Source organism: Sceloporus occidentalis, unplaced genomic scaffold, assembly GCF_023333645.1.
Source record: "Sceloporus occidentalis isolate IW3139 unplaced genomic scaffold, rSceOcc1.0.p SCAF_2, whole genome shotgun sequence".
Taxonomy (NCBI): domain Eukaryota; kingdom Metazoa; phylum Chordata; class Lepidosauria; order Squamata; family Phrynosomatidae; genus Sceloporus; species Sceloporus occidentalis.
The window spans coordinates 8,548,287-8,567,393 of NW_028316982.1; the positions used below are offsets into that span (position 1 = coordinate 8,548,287).

The 19,107-nt window shown below is 47.1% G+C and overlaps 1 protein-coding gene across 1 annotated transcript in view; it reads right to left on the minus strand.

Moving 5' to 3' along the window:
- Nucleotides 1–19,107, minus strand: part of LOC149317941 (putative cation-transporting ATPase 13A5) — a 49,274-nt gene that overhangs the window by 25,150 nt on the left and 5,017 nt on the right. Inside the window, exons 2-11 of the mRNA XM_089508689.1 lie at nt 18,274–18,447; nt 16,599–16,739; nt 15,708–15,778; nt 15,522–15,602; nt 14,725–14,794; nt 4,720–4,854; nt 3,459–3,531; nt 2,526–2,657; nt 2,007–2,177; nt 258–415 (exon numbers count right to left, since the gene is read on the minus strand). Of these exons, the coding sequence (XP_089364815.1) occupies nt 258–415; nt 2,007–2,177; nt 2,526–2,657; nt 3,459–3,531; nt 4,720–4,854; nt 14,725–14,794; nt 15,522–15,602; nt 15,708–15,778; nt 16,599–16,739; nt 18,274–18,447 (1,206 nt within the window). The remainder of the gene's footprint in view (nt 1–257; nt 416–2,006; nt 2,178–2,525; nt 2,658–3,458; nt 3,532–4,719; nt 4,855–14,724; nt 14,795–15,521; nt 15,603–15,707; nt 15,779–16,598; nt 16,740–18,273; nt 18,448–19,107) is intronic.

Below are 19,107 nucleotides of genomic sequence, written 5' to 3' on the forward strand. Positions count from 1 at the left end.
AATGGAAAGGAAGATCTCACCCACCAAAAAGAAAGGCATGACCAGCTGGCACACTGAGCAGAAGATAAGGTTTCCCCTTTATAGTGAAACTGCAAGTCCCTCCTTTGTGTGGAGCTTCTTCACAGCCCACAGCAAATCCCCATCAAACTGAAAGTAACATGGCCCCTTCTTTCATGGACAAAAACTGTGGACCTTCAACACAGAGACATGGGAGAAAATATATGTGGCACTGGAGTCCTGTTCTTCTTAAAACTCACCTTGTGGCTCACATACACACATACTGAGTAGATCAGCCCCACAATCCCAATCAAGGCCAGGCAGATCATGAATTTGAAGGCCTCTTTGTAGAGCTTGACGTTCAATGGCTTTGGGTAAAGGATGGATCTCACTAGGTCTCCCTTGGCAGTGTTGAAACCTGCAGGAAAATGTGCAGAGGATAGTGTAATCTCTGAGAATCTCATGATGAAGAGAATTTGGTCACACGTGGGTTATTTGGGGTGTGCATGTGATACTCTCACTTTCCAAGGCATCAAAAAGGCCCACCTCACACAGAACTGAGCAAGTTTGGCTCAATTCCATTTTTAGGTGTCTAAGGCAATGTCTGGCTGAATTTTTGAAGGCTGGGGAAACAGTTGGACCTTCTAGTGAACTTTGTCCTGGCCACAGAGTCATCTATGAAACTGAGTTTCCTAAAATTCTGCAGTTCTGCTTTCTTTTTTGTGTGGTTGCATCTGTTAGAATTTGAAAAAGGACAGAAAATACTTGAAATTTGTTCTGATATGTATTTTTCATTTGCAATACTGATTATACAATTCAGAGAAAGTGCCATGTTGGTCTGGAATATCAGTATGCAACAGGATTGTGTAGCACTTTTGAGACTAAATGAAAGAAAGAAGTCTGGTCATGGAAGAAGCAAGTGTGGATGCGTCTGTGATCATTCACAGAAGCACAAGGGCATGTGAACCCTGATCATGCTTTTTAAATGATTCGTGACATCTGCATGGTGATTTATGCATGCAAGATTCCCTGTCCTCCACTGCTCTGCTTAGTTCTTGCAACTTAATGCCGGTGATCTCCTTATAGAGTCCCTCCATCTAGTATATGTTCTATGTCCCTCCACCTTGCCTAGCATTATTGACTTTTCTAATGAGTCATGCTTTCTCATAATGCAGTCAAAATATGATAACCTCAACTTAATCATCTTGGCTTCCAGGGAATTTTCAGGCTTGAACTGTTCTAGGACCCAATTGTTTGTCTTTTTGACTGTCCAAGGTATCCTCAGGACTCTTCTTCAGCACCACATCTCAAATGAATTGATTTTCTTCTTATCCACTTTCTTAATTGTCCAGCTCTTACATCAATACACGGTAATAGGGAATACAATGGCTTGTACGATTCTGACTTAGAGTAGTTTAATAGCATCTTTTTCAGGAACTTCTCACACAATGTCTTGTCTCTCCTGTTGCTGCTTTGCATTTCATTTGCTGATGGACCACACCTTTTCAATGATGGGGAAAACCATCAACGAAAAGGTGCTCTCCACCAACAACTGAAATGCAAAGCAGCAACAGGCCAGACAGGAAGTGGTGTGGTACCTGTCAAAGAAGCTATTAACCTTCTTTAATTGTGGTTTCGTGTGATAATGCAAAATGTCAACAAAGCACTAAGATGAACAACATTTTAAAGGGAAGGTTTGAAATGCAGAGGGACCAAAGAAGCAACAGAAAGAGCTTACTTTCAAGTCAGGAAGGTCTGTTTAAGAATTTCACCCTGCTAAGTGACCCTGACGAAGGCTGGGTGCCTTTCTGCCAATAAATAGGCTGCTATCTAGCATGCTTCCACCAGGTTGCAAGAGCATCTTCAGTCTCTCTCTTCCCCTCACCTCCCCATTTCTCTTTCTCACACTGTAGAGTAGCCCATCACTATGGTCCAATCTGCAACCCTTGCACTCCCTAGTGATGCCCTTGGCCCATGTCTTCCTCAAAGGTCAGAGCAAAACCACCCACCTGTCTGCAACACAACAGCCCTTGCCGGCCCATTGCCTGCCCTCCTCATCTGAATGATCTCCGTGCCACAGAACAGGATGTGCCGCCGGTAATCCTCAACATTGTGCTTCTTCCATGGCATGGTGTTGTCCGTGTGGGGCAAGGGAGTCTTGGTCACTGGGACACTTTCACCTGCAAAGGCATCCCAAATCCCACCAGGCACAGTCCATATGATTATGGGCATGCAACAACAATAATACAGAACCATCAATGGGCTCAGCGCTTTACAGAGGAAAACAGGACAGATTCCTGCCTCAAAGAAAGACCTTGTATCCAGGCCTCACACTTTCTTTGCTTCCTATTTCCCCTACTCCAGTGATCATCTGCAAGGCAGCCCAATCAGAAATGCAATGCAATGTTTTCTTCCTCTTGATGAAAAACTATTTTAGACAATAGTGGTAGAAGGATCCCTCATGGAAAAAGAAGTGCCCATCTGGAAGGGAGATGCAAGGCAAGACAAGAAAGTCCACTGCTTTGTACCTGTGAGCATCCCCTCATTCACTACACAGCTTCCATCAATGAGGATGGCATCGCAGGGCAGAGAGAGCTTCTGGTCTTCTAAGAGAAGGATGTCTCCTGGGACCAGGTGACAAGACTCTGACTTCTGGCCACCTAGGGAAAAACAAAATTAATAAAGGAGGAGGTTCAATTGATGTGGCTGTTATGTCTCCAAGACTTCAAACATCCCCCTCCTAGGGGTTTCTTGACAAGAGTTTCAGAGGAGGTGTGTATCTGCCTTCCTCTGAGGCTGAGAGAGTGTGACTTGTCTAAAGTTACCCAGTGGCTGAGCAGGAGTTCAGAATCTCATCTCCTACAGTCCTATTCCAACACTTAAATCACTACACCATGCTGGCTCTTCAACTTTAACTCCAACTTTTGATTACTTTCCACTTGAGTTTTCTTGGCCAAATTTCTTTGAAGAAGGTTTGCCATAGCCTTTCTCTGATACCAAGAGAGTGTGGCTTTACCAAGGTGGGTTTCCATAGCTGAGCAGAATCTTATTTCAATTCCCAAACCACTACACCATGCTGGCTCAGAAGGAAATTTCTGAGAGGTCTTTTGATGATTTACAAGTTATGGCTCAACGTGGCCTCAAATATTGACCCATTATTATTTTCGAGTGTAGAACAATATGCCCGTGCCCAAGCAAAACATAGAAGTAAATTATGGGAGGCCTCTAACAGGGAACTGGTCCTCTAGAAGACAATCTGCATACACTTTTTTGGTTTCTGATTTAATATATATAAGTGACCGTTGTCAGGAAGTATAAGTTGATGTTGGAATGGGATGGGTGGCACAAACCATGAAGAGTTTCCAGTCAATATTATTAGAAGAGTGTTGGTTTGTGGTTGAAGATGGAGGCCATGGAGCAAGAAGAGAGGGCAGAGGGATGCTCAGGATAACAATACACACCTTCATGTTTAGTCCAGACCATTACCTGGACCTTGTTGTGCTCCTCCACCAGGTTGTGCAGTTGAATGGATTGCTGTGGCAAATAAAAAGAGAAGATGGAGAGATGGTGTAATAAACAGAGACTGGATGGCCATCTGTCGGGGATGCTTTGATTTAGATTTCCTGCATGGCAGGGGGTTGGACTGGATGGCCCTTGCACTCTCTTCCAACTCTATGATTCTATGATTGTTGTTGTGCACCTCCAAGTCACTTCTAATTTTTGATGACACTAAAGAGAAGGTATCACAGAGTTTTCTTGGCAGAATTTGTTCAGAGGGAGATTTGTCTTTGCCTTCCTCTATGGCTGAGAGAATATCACTTGCCCATGGTCAATCAGTGGGTTCCTATGGACAAGTGGAGATTCAAAACCTTGTCTCCAGAGTCCTAGTATAACATCCAAATTACACTACATTGGCTCAAGTGACATGGTAGCCATGCATAACTAATTGGAGGGCTGTCAGAAAGTGGAGCAGGCTTGTTTCTGCTTCTCCAGAGATCAGAACATAAATCAATGGATACAAATTGCAAGAAAAGAGATTCCAACTAAACATTAGGAAGAACGTCTTGACTGTAAGAGATGTTCTACAATGAAATAGATTGTCTGGGAAGGTGGCGGACCATCCATCTTTTGAAGTCTTTAAAGAAAGATTGGATGGGCATCTCTCAAAAGGGATAAAAAGGGATTTTTAAAGCTGCTATTGGTTGCTTGATCTTGGCAATTCATTTCATATTGCTTTTGTCCTGGCAAAGTCTCTCTAGAGCAGTGGTTCTCAACCTTCCTAATGCCACCACCTCATGTTGTGGTAATCCGCAATCATAAAATCGGTTCCTAACACCATTGAAAATATGTGTTTTCTGATGGTCTTAGGCGACCCCTGTGAAAGGGTTGTTCGACCCCCAACCCCCAGGTTAAGAACCGCTGCTCTAGACCATTTGTCAGCTACGTTTTAAAGTTTGACACTCTGTGGCTCATCTGCAAGGATAGAGCCATGGCAACTAACATGGCAACTAGCATGTCAAACTGCATTATTTATACACTATATATGCACTCTGAGCTATCTGACATTGATAATGAAATGACTATCAGACTGATTTGCTTTGTTGCTTGGGATTGGCTGAATCAGTTGAACAGTCCTAGCACAAACACAGTAGGTAGATTAAAAACTGAGAAGTAATGCCACTCTTCTTCTGGCTTCACAAACAACGTGTCAAACAAACTTACCTGTCGTAGGTCATAGACGGTGAGAGCAATCGCGATAATGGATAAGATTATGATGGCAATGGAGTATTCAATGTACCCTTGGCTTATCCAGAGAATCAGGGTGAAAGCTTGAAACACATAAAAAGGGTTGAAAACCTGTCAAGAGAGCAAAGGACATCAGTGTGATGCACCAGGCTTTTTTTGGGACACGACAAACCCTCAAAACAACAACAACCTGAACAGCTCATTAGGGCTACATCTGCACTGCAGAAATAATGCAGTTTTTAACTCCCATGGCTCCATCCTATCCATCCATCCCATCCATCCTGGGATTTGTAGGGTGTTGTAGCATCAAAGCTATCTGAAAGAGAAAGCTATATATCTATTCTTTTAACTGTGGTTGTAATGGTGCAGTAACGAATGCTGCAATATTGTAATTGTAATTTTAACCTTATTGTGATCCCACTTCGATCCATCGGGAGAGGCGGGAAGATAGAAGGACAGGTTGCTTACCTGTAACAGTATTTCTTCGAGTGGTCATCTGCGAATACATACAAATGGGTTTTACTGCACCTGCGCAGTGCTGCTCGGAACCTACTGGAATCACTGGGCAAAGTTTACTTTGCAACATATAGAAACTTTTTGGCGGTAACTCCGCCCACCCGTTATAAGGCCCCTGCCTTCCCGCTCTTTTCCCCAGTTCTGCAATTTTTCTGCCAAGCAGGCGATGGAAAGAGCCAATAAGAGCAGGACACTGAGGGGATGGATGGGTGGGATTTGTATGTATTCGCAGATGACCACTCGAAGAAATACTGCTACAGGTAAGCAACCTGTCCTTCTTCTTCGTGGACTGACAAGCTTAGGTATTCGGCGGAGGGAGTGTCCTGAAACCAAAGCTATGGTAAACCAAAGGCATATTTATTGCAACAATAAACACCTTGAACCATAAAAAGAGTCAGTCTTTTTGTTGATGCACAGACCAAACATAGCAATAACATTGCTAAACCTGAGAAGGGAACAAGAGGTCGTGCAAGACCAGTCCCATAGAAATTGTGCAAACCAACATTCAACAAATTGGAAACAGTGGCATATGTACATAAGTGCTGAAACACAAACCATCAGTAGTGCAATCAATGCAACCCTGAAACCAACACAGCCCTCCCGAAAACTGCGTCTCGGATGGCTCTGGTGTCCAACCTATAATGCTTAATAAAAGTCAGAGGTTGGGACTAGACAGCAGCCTTGCAGACATCCTCCAAGGGAATCCCCGACAGGAATGCCGAGGATGCTGACATTGCCCTTGTGGAGTGGGACCGAACCCTGCCAGGGAGAGGTTTGCCCAACGGTTCATAGCAGAGGTGGATGGTACCGGCCACCCATTTGGAAAACCTCAGCGCAGACACAGGCAACCCTTTCTTCAGCTCCGAGTAGCATTGGAAAAGTCTCTCGGACCGACTGGAGGCAGCAGTTCTGTCCAGGTAAAACACCAGCGCTCTCCTGACATCAAGAGAGTGCAGGCTTCGCTCCGCATCCGAAGTCGGATTGGAAGCGAGAGTAGGCAACACAATGTCCTGGCACATGTGGAAAGCAGACACAACCTTTGGCAAGAAAGTAATGTCTGTCCGGAGGACCACCTTGTCCTTGTGAAACCTCAGGAAGGGCTGGTCCCTCCGTAAGGCACAGAGTTCGCCCGCATGGCGGGCAGAGGTGATGGCCACAAGAAAGGCGGTTTTCCAAGTCAATAGTCTCAAGTCCGCTGTGGCCATCAGTTCAAAGGGCTTGGATTGGAGTGCGGACAGTACCGCCTCCAAGCTCCAAGCCGGCGCTGGTACCGACACAGGAGGATGCAAGTTGGCACATCCCTTAAGGAACTCCTTCACCAAGGGATCCCTGAAAAAAGAAGCCCTCCCCCCGAATTGGTACTTGGCACAAATGGCAGACAAATAACACTTAATGGATGCGAGGCACAACCCCTCATCCAAAAGCGCCATCAAAAACTCCAGCACCACTGGAGTGGACACCTGAGCAGGAGACAAGCCCTTTCAATCAAGGAAGAGGCTAAACCTCCTCCATTTCAGGGCGTAGGACCGCTGGGTGGAAGGTTTCCTCGCAGCCAGGATCACCGTCCTCACCGCTTCTGGTAGGGCGGTTAGGGCTGTATCCTCCAGGCCACCAGCGGTAGGCTCTCGATGTCCGGATGGAGAATCCGTCCGTCCTGGATCGACAGCAGGTCTGGGCGGGGATCAAGGCGGAGGAAGCATCTCTTGGAGAGATGGAGGAGGGATGCAAACCAAGGCTGTCATCTTGGACACCACCCTGATGATGAGAGGGAACGGGGAGAAGGCGTAGAGGAGCTCTCCTGTCCAAAGGAAGGCGAACGCGTCTCCGAGGGATCTGTCCATTCGCTTCCTGGAGCAGAACTGGGGACAGTGGCTGTTCCATCTGGTCACAAAGAGGTCAATCCGGGGAGTTCCCCACCGGTCGAAGAGGTCGCTGACCGTCTCGGGATGGAGCCTCCATTCGTGGCACACCGATGGAGATCTGCTGAGGCGATCTGCCAACTCGTTGTCCTCTCCGGGAAGATGAATCGCCTGGAGGAGGACCTGTCTCTGGATGCACCAGTCCCAGATGTGGAGAGTGAGGTCGAGCAGGGTCCTGGACCTGGTGCCTCCTTGTTTGTTGATGTAGTACATCACGGTGGTGTTGTCCGTCCTCAGGAGGACCACCTTGCCTGAGACAGCGGATTCGAATGCCCTCAGTGCCTTTTCCACTGCCAGCATCTCCAGAGCGTTGATGTGGAGAAGCTTGTCCCGGGCAGACCACTTGTCCTTGACGACCAGGTCGAGCAGGTGGGCGCCCCATCCCTCCAGGGCAGCATCTGTTGTCAGAGTCAGTTGGGGCTGAGGCTGATGGAAAGGCATCCCGGTGCACACGTTGCGGCAATCCAACCACCATCTCAGGGAAGCAGCTATAGGTCTCGGTACCATGAGCCACTTGGACGGAGGGTCCTCCATCGGGGAGAAGACCAAGAGGAACCAGGACTGCAGAGGTCGAAAGCGAAGTCTTGACCATGGCGTGACAAACGTCGTCGATGCCATGTGGCCCAGGGCGACCTGGACATCCCTAGCCCTCACCCTTCTGTGGGAGATGCAGGGCCTGATCGATGTCATCAATGCCTGGAAACGGTCTGGAGGGAGAAAGGCGGAGCATGTTTCGGAGTCGAGGATGGCCCCGATGAACTTGACCTGCCTGGACGGTATGAAGTGGGACTTTTCTCGGTTGATGACCAGTCCGAGGGAGTCCAAAAGGTGCAAGGCGAATGAGACTGCCTCCTGCAGTTCTCTCTGGGATTCGGCGGCAAACAGCCAGTTGTCCAGGTACGGGAAGACCATGAAACCTTTTTGATGGAGGTATGCCACTACCGGTGCCATGCACTTCGTGAAGACTCTGGGTGCCGTGGCTAGGCCGAAAGGAAGGACGTTGTAGTGGAACGAGGCGGAGCCCACGGCGAAGGCGAGGAATCTCCGGTGGGATTCCCGGATCCCGATGTGGAAGTAGGCATCCTTCAGGTCGACGGTTGCAAACCACAGACCCCGGTGGAGCAGAGGCAGAATGGAGGCCGAGGTTACCATTCGAAAACGACGGTATTCAAGGAACAAGTTCAATTGTCTCAAGTCCAGGATGGGCCTGATGCCACCATCTGCCTTCAGTAACGTGAAGTACCTGGAGAAAAAGGCCCTAGAACATTGGTCGGGCGGTAGAGGGGAGATTGCCCCCTTTCCAAGCAAAGTGTGCACTTCGTCGAGAAGGGTGTCCGAGGGGAGGGTGGACATGAAGGCTCCGGTCGGAGGGAGCTCTTGGAACTCAAGGGCATATCCCCTACGGACGATGTTGAGAACCCACGAGTCTGATGTTATTGAGGCCCAGGTGTTAATAAAGGGCCTCAAGATGTCCAAAAAGAAGAGGGGCGAAGGGGAGACGAAGCGCGCTGCGTCCCTTCAGGCTCTCTTCTTCCCCTGGTCAGTGTCCTGCCGGCGGGACTTGCAGTACCGAGGCGGGAAATTTCAACGGCCAGAGGAGGAGGAAGACTGCGAGGGGTAGCGGCGCCTCTGGGAGCCCTGCTGCTGAGGCTGCCGGTCCTGAGGGAAGGTACCCTGAGACTGACCTTGCGGTGGCCAAGGACGGTGCCTCCTCCTGAAGGGTGAGATGGAAGTCGACGACATCCCGTGTTTTTTTGCCGCCGCCTTCATTCTGAACTTGCGGTTCAGACACTCGTCGGTGTCGGCGTGGAAAAGGCCGGTACCGTCAAGAGGCATGTCCTCGATTGTCGATTTGACGTTGGCATTGAGGTCCGACCCCCTCAGCCAAGCATGTCGGCGCAGAGCCATCGATGCTGCCATTGCTCGTCCCGCACAGTCAGCCACATTCCTGGAGGCGGTGATGAGCCAGCTCCCAATTGAGTGGGCCTCATCGCGGATCTCAACCAGGCGACGTTGGACCTTGTCTGGGACGTCAGGGACAATGGGCGAAATCCCTTCCATCAAGGCCTGGATGTAGGCCCCCATACAGGCATTGTAATTTATGGCCTTAACGATGAGGGCAGCTGATGAGTAGGCCTTTTTAGCGAGGCCATCGATCTTCTTGGCCTCTCGGTCCGCCGGGGAAGTCGCCTGCTTCGGCACGAAGGTCTGCTGAGCTCCCTCCACAATCGCCGAGTTCTGCTTGGGGTGGTCGGTCAACCACGGACAACTCGGCGGGGAGATTCGGTACAGCATCTCAACCTTCCGGGAGGACACGGTGAGCGAAGTTGGAGCATCCCATGACCTCTGGACAATAGATTGCAGGGATGGCAACATTGGGATGCAGGGTGGTGTGGGGACTCGGCCGAGGACCCGGCGCTCCACAGGATCGCGAGCCTCCTCCTCAGGAGGGGAAAGCTCGATGTCCAAGGTTCGGCACATCTTAATGATGTGCTCGCTGAAGGAGCGGACATCATCAGTTGGAGATGAAGGGCCAGGATGATGCATCCCTTGAGGTGAGGGCGGGTCGGATGGGCCCTCGTCTTCGTCCGACGGTTCCCGTGATGGCGGCAAGGGATCTTGGTCGGAGTCGGAGTCAGAAGTCAGAGGGATGTCTGGGACCTTGGCTCGAGATGGAGAGCGAGCTGGAATCCGAGGGACCACTGGCTCTGAAGGCGGGCGGCGAGGTGCCGAAGTCGAGGCCACAGCATGGGAGGAGGAGGGTTTGTCTCCCTGGAAGACCACTGGACGCAAGTTCAGCCTGGTGAATTCTCTGAAGGCCGTCTCCTTCGGGACTGACATGTAGTACCTCTGGGTCTCGGTATCGAAAAACATGTCAGTATCTGGCTCCTGTGGCTCGTAAATGTCCGAGCCAGGCTCAACTTCTTCAGTGTCGGAATGGAAGGAGAGAGGAGACGGCTCCCTCCGAGGAGAGGCTGGTGCATCCTCACCGACGCCAGAGGGATCTTGTACCGGCGGTAGAGGTGTGGTCAGTACGGTGGCCACATGCGATGAGGCAGGGGTCCCCGGGTGCGAGCGCCCTTTGCCTTGGGCGGGCGCTCCGACCCGGTGTGGTCCTTGGTGGACTTGGACCTCTTGGGTGGAGATGCTTCGGTTGTCTCCTTATGACGTCTCTTCTTGGAAGGTCTCGGCGTCTCAGCCTGCTCTTCGGGGGGGAAGAAGGGGTTGTCCGGCAGGTTGTGCAGGACAGCAGCTCCCTTAGAGTGGGCCTTGGCCGGCTTAGCCTTCTCTGTTGGTGCAGCCTTCCCCGAAGAAAATGCCTCCGTCTCGGGCAACTTGGATGCGTGTCGAGATGCCTTCGACGACGCCTTGGAGGACGGAGACGAAGCGAGCTGGACCTCCGCCCGCTCCCTCGCGCGCAAGCCCTCCGGGGATGGCTTCCTCCTGGATCTCTCCTTGGGCTCAGAACCCTCAGTCCCCAGAGTCTTCTGGGGGCGCTTGGAGGGTTCGTCGGTGACACTGGGTCTCGGGGGACCACGGGTCACATCAGAGGTGGTGGGAGATCGTGTCCCGGCCGGGACAGACACCACACTCGAAACGCTGGCCCGGGACGACGACGCAGGTGGCGCGATCGGGGGAACCGACGATGAGCGGGGACGTCCCTCCAGAACTTTGCCCAAGGCAATAGCCGAAGTCAACTGGGACTCACGGTTCTTCCTGGCTTGGGAGGACAGAGACTTGCAGAGAGGGCAGGCTCTGGCATCGTGGTCCTTGCCCAGACACAGAAGGCAGGAAGAGTGAGGGTCTTGGACGGGCACCTTGCCCCCGCAAACGTCGCATTTCTTGAAGGGTGCAGGCATCCTTCCAAAGTCGTCACGTTGAGAGGAGAATCCAAAAACGAAGTCAAACAAGCCGAGAAGTCCGAAGTTACCGGGGCGGGAGAAAGAGAGTGGTCAAAGACAGTCCGAGGTCAAAAGCGAAAGTGATTCCAAGCAAGCAAGAGCGAGCGAAAGTTCCTTCAAGCAGCTAGCGCGGCGGAAAAAAGGAACTGGGGAAAAGAGAGGGAAGGCAGGGGCCTTATAACGGGTGGGCGGAGTTACCGCCAAAAAGTTTCTATATGTTGCAAAGTAAACTTTGCCCAGTGATTCCAGTAGGTTCCGAGCAGCACTGCGCAGGCGCAGTAAAACCCATTTGTATGATTCGCAGAGACCACGAAGAAGAAATAAAAATTATTATTATTACTATTATTATTAACCAAAACTATCAATCTGAGAATTCCACAGAATTAAGCCATGACTGATAAAAAGGGGTCAGACTGCATTATTTCTGCTGTGCAGATGCAGCCCTGTTCTCACACACTAAAGCAGACAAGATTTAAAAATACTTAATCAGAGGTTGGACCATCACGTCCATAATACCGTCTGAGAAAAAGCAATGTATGGGGATGGTGCTGCATAAATACAGAAATAAATGGTACACATTTGTAGCAGACTTGGAAAAAAGTAATAAAATAAAATAAATCTCCCCCTCCCCTTTTCATATAAATCAGTTTTTTGGTTGTTTGGTTTGTTGTTGTTGTTGTTTGGCAGTAATGTGTAGGACAGCACCAATACAGCACTAAATCAGAAAATTAAATTGTAAAATATGGTTCAGATGTTATTGTCACTAGTTTAAATACTTGTTCTTTTAAAAGTGCTCTGTTAAAGCAAGCTGTCTTGGTTAAACTTCTGTTAATTGAAAGATTTGTTTTGGAATGGCATTTCTTACACTATAAAATAAAACAATTAAAAAGAAAGTACTGGAACAATGTACTGCCAATAAAATGTTAAAAGTACAATGTTTAAATTCACACAGTCTTTGCTGATCCAGGAAGAGGGTTGGAAAATAGTAATAACAGCCAGGGGTTGTTCCCACTAGGTGAAACCCCGCGTTCTGAATCGAATCCAAGGAGTGGCGTTCCTATTAGGATCCGATTTAAACCTAGAACGGTTCTAGAGCAACCCGCAATTGTCCCCACTACAAATCGAATCGTAGAGCGGGATAGAAATTTAAATCGAGCTTTCCTCATTTAACGCGTGTTAAAAAAACACTAGGGTCCAACCTACGTTTTTCCATTGATTCGAGTTAGGAACCGGAGTATTTAAATAGGAACGACAGCCTTTGAATCGTGTTAGATGGATGGAAGGAGCGGACTGCGATGGAGCTGGCCTTGGGGGAGTTGCCCTTTCTGTCCCCACTGTCATGGCTGTCGCCATTTTTGCTTCCCTCACCCCTTTGTCCGCTGTGGTCTTTCAATAAGAGATAAGGATTATTTTTATTTTTTATTTTAATGGTTTACAGGCGCTTAATCTCTTCAGCACTTTAAGCGCCTGAAGTCCCGGGGGTGGATTGCAACCTCCCCTCTGTGTGGGGAGAGCCCATTTCTAACGGAGGAGAGGCAGGAAGGGAAGGCTCCTCTCCAAGAGGCATTCCCTGCCCGCTTGGGCTCTGATCTCGCCCAGACAGGGAAGGGAAGGCTCCTCGTGAGGAGGCATCTGATCTTGCCCAGGCAGGGAAGGGCTCTGATCAATTGGGGGGGGGGGGAAATAGAGCCTTTCTCCCTCCCTTTCTCAAACGGAATCTGCCTTCTCCTCCAAGCCTGGAAAGAGAATCTTTGGGAAGAGTGCTCCCTCCCTGCTTTTCCAGCAGCCTCCCCCATTGATCTCTGTGCTCTCTGAAGGGATTCTCCTTGGCTGTCTTTTGGGAGACATGAAGAGGGGATGCTGTCATGGAAAACCTATCCCATAGTTCCTCTGGAAAGAGCTTGGGTTTCTTAAATTCGCTTTCCTAAATTCGCTAAATTCACAAACAGTCAATGAAATGGAAACGATGCCAAAAGATAAATCGCTTCCAAATATTCCGGATTAATGTTACGTCATTCTGACATACTATTGATTGACAGCTCCAAATAAGGTATGGAGGAGAAGAATCGCTGTATTTAAACACCGATTTCATGCCAAGTAGGAACGCTTGCAGGTAAAAACTTCGATTTAAATAACCAGATGGGAACGATGAACAAAGCGATTCGGATAGCGGGATAAGAACAGTGTTATTTTGAATCGATTTTATTAAAATCGTTTCAAATCTTAAGTGGGAACAACCCCTGTAACACTGAGCCTCATTACTGTATCAGCAACTGTATCTCCTTCCACAGTTAAGCCTTTGTTGTCTATCAGGCAAGGCTGCATCCTTTCACCCTGTTTGTCAAACTTGTATGCAGAAAACACAATACAAAAGCAGGCTTGGGCACAGAAGAAGGAGAAGTGAAGATAGGAGGAAGGAATATCAACAATCTATGATATGTGGATGACACCATAATACTAGTAGAAGACATCACAGACTTGTAACAATTCCTAAGGAAGGCCAAAAAAGAAAGTGCAAAGGCAGGCCTAAAATGCTGAACATAAAGAAAACAAAAATAATGACCATGTGGAAGAAATACATAAATACAACCTAGTTAATGAGGAAATCAAAATATTTAACTAATCAAAATAGTTAAAGATTTCCCATACCTTGGATCAAACATTGATCAGAATGGAGACTGCATCAGAAAATTAGGAATAGGAAGGGCAACTATGAAAAAACTAGACAAAATCCTAAGTGTAAAGATATACAGCTGAACACTAGCGTTAAGAATTGTCTAATCCATTGTATTCTCCATCACCATGTACAGATGTGAGAGCTGGACAATGAAGAAAGAGAATAAAAAGAAAATCAACTCAGTTGAGATATGGTGCCAGAGATTATTGCTGAGGATACTGTGGATGGCCAAAAAGACAAACAGTTGGGTCCTAGGACAGATGAAGCCTAAAATCTCCCTGGAAGCCAAGATGAACAGGTTGATGCTGTTGCAATTTGGCCACATCATGAGAAGGCATGACTCACTGGAAAAGACAATAATGCTTGGAAAGGCGACTCAAGGGCAGTTAACAACAACAATATAGGAATAATCTATTTTTTGAAAAACAGGAGCCGTTGTGTGTGTGTGGTTTCGTTTTGTTTTAAGTCATTTCGTTAAAACCATGGTTTCAACCAACCTGGTTTAAACCAGCCAACCCTAATTTATAGCCTAGCTCATCCTAAAGTAAAATTGGCCTTTCCCCCAGTTACACTGACTACAACTCCCATCACTCCAGATGCCATGCCACACACGCTGGGAAAGATATGAGTTGTATTCCAACACATCTGGAACTTCTGGTTCAGGAAAGTAGAAAATTTTTCTTTGCAGAACATAAAGTCTTTGTAAACCACCTTGGGCCCTATGCTTTTTGGCTACATTGAGAAAAAGAGGCATATAAATTAAATAAAACACCGTAGTTCAATCTGATGATGACAATATCAGACACAATTCTGCCAATATAACCCTGTTGCAGCCCACAAAGCCAACCTAATCAGAGGGTCTGAAAATTCAGCGATGAGGGGCGTGGACCACCTTTGGCGTATGGTAGAAAAGTCCTGGAATCCTTTCGGAAAGCAATCAGGTGTGACTAGGAAGGTGCTCACTTACCTCTTTGAAAAGCAATTTCCAGATTGGCCGTATTTCAATTTCAATGGCGTTGGGTCCACACAACAATTTCCTGAGAAACAGAGATACAGAAGAGAACTGTTAGTCTCCTTGGACAAGGAATTACCCAGCCATAGTGTAAAGGGAGAATATGAGTTAATTTCATATGTCCTTACAAAATAGGGATCCCAACCATGTTAGGATATCGCAAAGCCAGTTCAGACTATGGGTAATTCCTCCCCCCCTCACTCTGAACCCACAAGGACTTCAGCCTCCAGTATTCATGGCCAATCTTTGAAAAATCTCCAAGGGGGAATAGTTTCCAGGTGTATTCCATCCAGTTCTTAGTCAGTAATTAAGAATAGACTCCTGGGGACAAACATTGCATTTTAGGGGACAGCATCAATACCACCAGCCCTTTCTATCCATGGATTATGCACCCATGGAAATTTTTTCTCACCCCCAAAACAGCCAAAAAGCAAACCTTGATATTGCCATTTTTTAAAAGGGGGCATTATTGTATATAATGGGACTTGAGCGTCCATGTATTTTGGTATCCACAGGAGGCCCTGCAACCAAACCCCAACAGATACCAAGGTCCCGCTGTATATTTTTGGTCACCAGGCTTGTAGAAGACATTCTACTAAGTTTGTGCTCATCGTGAGTATTTCAACCGGAGATCTCACAATTTCAGCCATTTCCAAAACAGCAGCTAAGCAAAAGTGGGTTAAAAAAGAAACTAAACAGGGAGGTCAAAATCTAAAACATTGACTGTGACTTGACCATGCTGTGGAAGATACCTGAGGTCTTGCTGTTTCCTCGTCAGCCCATCTCCAAATTTGTGGTGTATCTCATGACAAGTGTAGCTCTCCTCAAGTGACCTGGAAAGGAGACAACACAGAAGTGGCCTTATATTTCAGTCAAAAATCTTTTTTTTTTATTATTTTTTTCAGAATCCCCCACCAGTACGGTAACTTAAAACTCACCCAACTCTGACAAAAACTTTCTCAGACACATCCCAGATATAGCGGACTTTTTGTACTTGGATGTATTTCACCTACAAGAGCAACACATTGCAAAGATATTAGAAACAACCAGGGATGCATTTATAAATAATGCAGTTTTGCACCAATTTACCTGCTATGGCTCCATCCTACAGAATCCTAGGATTTGTAGTTTTTTGAGGTACTAGCACTATTTGGCAGAGAAGGCTACAGACCTTGCAAAACTACAGATCCCAGGATTACACAGGATGGAGCTACATCACTTAAAGTGGTGCCAAACTTGCATTATTGCTGCAATGCAGGTGCAACCTAGATTCCATTTAGAGTTGCTGCCAATTCCTTCCCTATACAGAAACAAGATTGGGGAAGGGGAGATAGAGGTGGGAGCAGAGTGCATTTTGGTTGGAAAGAGGATTTGTCAGAATCAACAGCAGATTGAGTGGGTTCTGACCATTCCCACTGCCATGGGAGGCCTTAGCCAAATTGTAGCCTCTGCACAAAGGACAAGACTCCTTTTGTTCCTATGGAGCCACACAGGTTTGGTGGGGAAGGGTTCTCATCCCCACCAGGGAGCATCCAAAATGTGCCATGATGTCCACAGAAGACACTATGGAGAGTCCCAAAAGATCCCATGATGTCCATGGAAGACCTTGAACCTTGGACATCTGTCCAAGGTGAGAAGAGTCTAGATTGAATTCTGAAATATTCAAACATTTTCAGGGGCCGGTCCTGTTGACTTTACCCATCTCTAACCTCAAGCTGATTCAGCTTCTTCCTCAATGGTGCAGGACAGAGTAGAAATAAACTATAACTTTCTCCATATCCTTCACCCTCTTGCCTAGAGTTAACTCCTTGATTCCAAGAAAAGCTTACTTTCAAGTCAGGCCTTGCTATGGCTCTGTTTATGACAGATTCCCCATCTTCACTGAATAAGCGATCCAATTTTTCACTGTCCAGGAGACTCAGCAGGTCAAGAGATATCACCTTCTTCCTGGTATATCTTTGAAGCTCATCCTGGGGGGACAAATACAGAAACAGGTGATAAATTCTCTTGTGCAGAAGCTATTGAAGAACATCACACACTTGTTGGAGCAAGAAAAATATAATTCTTGAGCAAAGGTTATGGATGGAACATCTAGTGAAATTGGTCAAATTGCTAAGAATTCACAAGGGAAAAAGAAAATCCTCATTAGTGAAAATGGACTTAAACATGTAGAGGAACATCACTCATAGGAACATATACTGGGGGGGGGGGGGGAGGGGGGTTGCTGAAAAAAGTCTTGGCCCAACCCATTCCCCAAAATCTGAGCATAATTTTATCACTGTAACTTGAAGAAGTGTTCTTCTGAATTGTAAATTACCAATTTGCAGCATCATAACTAATTTCTAAATTTTTTCAGATAATTGAAAGAACCATTTCAGTGAAAAGTGTTGAGTTTTCAAGTGCTGAACTCCAGACCATCATGAAGCTCTTGTTCCTACAGAAGAAAACTCCAAGGGACATCCATGAGTGTATGATGCAAACACTGAGTGACAAGTGCCCATCATACTCAACTGAGAAAAAATGGGATGCCAACTTTCAGCATGGAGATTTTGAGACAAAGGTACAGCAAAGTCTGGGAGGTCTCCAACAGGGTCACCTCCTGAAATTTTTGAGTGAGTTCATGACCCGATTATGGCAGATCAGCAAATCTCGGGTAAAACAACTGCTGAGACACTAGAGAAATCCCAGGAATGCACTGGGTTTATCATTCTTGAACAGTTGGATATGCAGAAGCTGCCAGCAAAGTTAATGCTGAAATGTTTGAATGCTGACCAGAAACAAATTGAGTGATTATCTCTAGGTTGACTTTGCAATATAGCAATAGCAAGTACATGTCTATACCGCTTATCAGTGCACTTAAGCACTCCCTAAGCAATTTTCAATGTGTAAGCCAATTTCCCCCAACAAGCTGGGTACTCATTTTGCTGTGCTGATTAAAGAAGGCATTGAAAGAAAAAACATGGGCAATTCCAGAAAGTTCTTCTCTTTTTGCAGGACAATGCATCTGCTCACAGGGATGGTAAGACGATGAGTGTGTTAAAGAATCTAGGGCTTGAATGCATAGACTATCCTCCCTATTCAACAGAATGACCATCTGACTATTTTCTGTTGCTAAACAGAAATTTCCAAATGATTCAGAGCGGATAGCAGCTGCAGAGCAGTATTTCAGTGACCAGACATAAATAATTTTTTTAAAGGGGGAAGGCTTAAAGAAACTTGAGAAAAAAACTGCAGAGTGCATTGAATTTTGGAATGAATATGTGGAATAGCATGAACATTTCATGACTCTAGGTCAGTGGTTCCCTCCAAGTGTTTTGAACTTCAACTCCCAGAAGCCCCAGCCAGCTTAGCCAATTGCCAGGAATCCTAGGAGCCAAAGTCCAAAGCATTTGGAGGACAAAAGTTTGGGAATCACTGCTCTAGGTCATTCCCTTCTTGGTTGGCCTGAAAACCTTTCAGCATTCCTTCATACAAGCTGCATGTGAAGAAGCCAAAGGGACTTACTGTTGTTCGTAACAAAACGGTATCGGCTTCCTCCAGGTCACAGGGTGCACAGTTTGCCCAAACGTCCCACTCTGGCTTCCAATAGAAGAGAAGCAAGAGGACTCCGCAGGACAGGATGTACCCAGCAATGCAAAAAGCCCTCCGGAAGCCTTGGGTCTTGTAGCCAAATATCTCCTGTGGGGGAAAAACAATGCACCAGTATTACCTAGGCTCTGGAATGGCCTGCTGGACAAGATCCGCCATATTACCACCTTAGAAGCCTTTAAAAAGGCTGTTAAGATGGATCTCTTTCGGCAGGCCTTTCCAGATTAGCCTTTTTAGTTTACCCTCACCTTACTACTGATATTATTATTACCTCCACTTCCTTCCCCAGAGAAAAAAAACCCTCTCCCCCCCAAACCAAAACTCAATCTGGGTCTCATTTTCTATTTTATCCAACCTTTAACAGGATTTCCCCCCCTTTTTAACACCTGTATTGTTTAATCTGTTTTTAATTGGTTTTTATTTTGGGGTTTTATGTTTGGGGGGAGGGTTGGGATATGCTATTCCTTTTTAATCATGACTGTAACTTTGGTGTGGTACACACAGTGCTAAAGCCCCGTACTGGTGCCATACTAGGGTTAAGGGGCCATGCGGCAACCACACTGTCCCTAACCCTAGTATGGCACGTCGCTGTAACAATGGCGGCGCCCCATGTATACGGGCGTTGTCATTGTGACGTGACAGACACATAGCGTCTGCACGTTGCACCACGTTTTTGGGGTCATGACGGCCGCCCTGCGGGGCAAAAAGAACTCACTTTTCATGGGTTCTTTTTCCTCTGCAGGGAAGCCA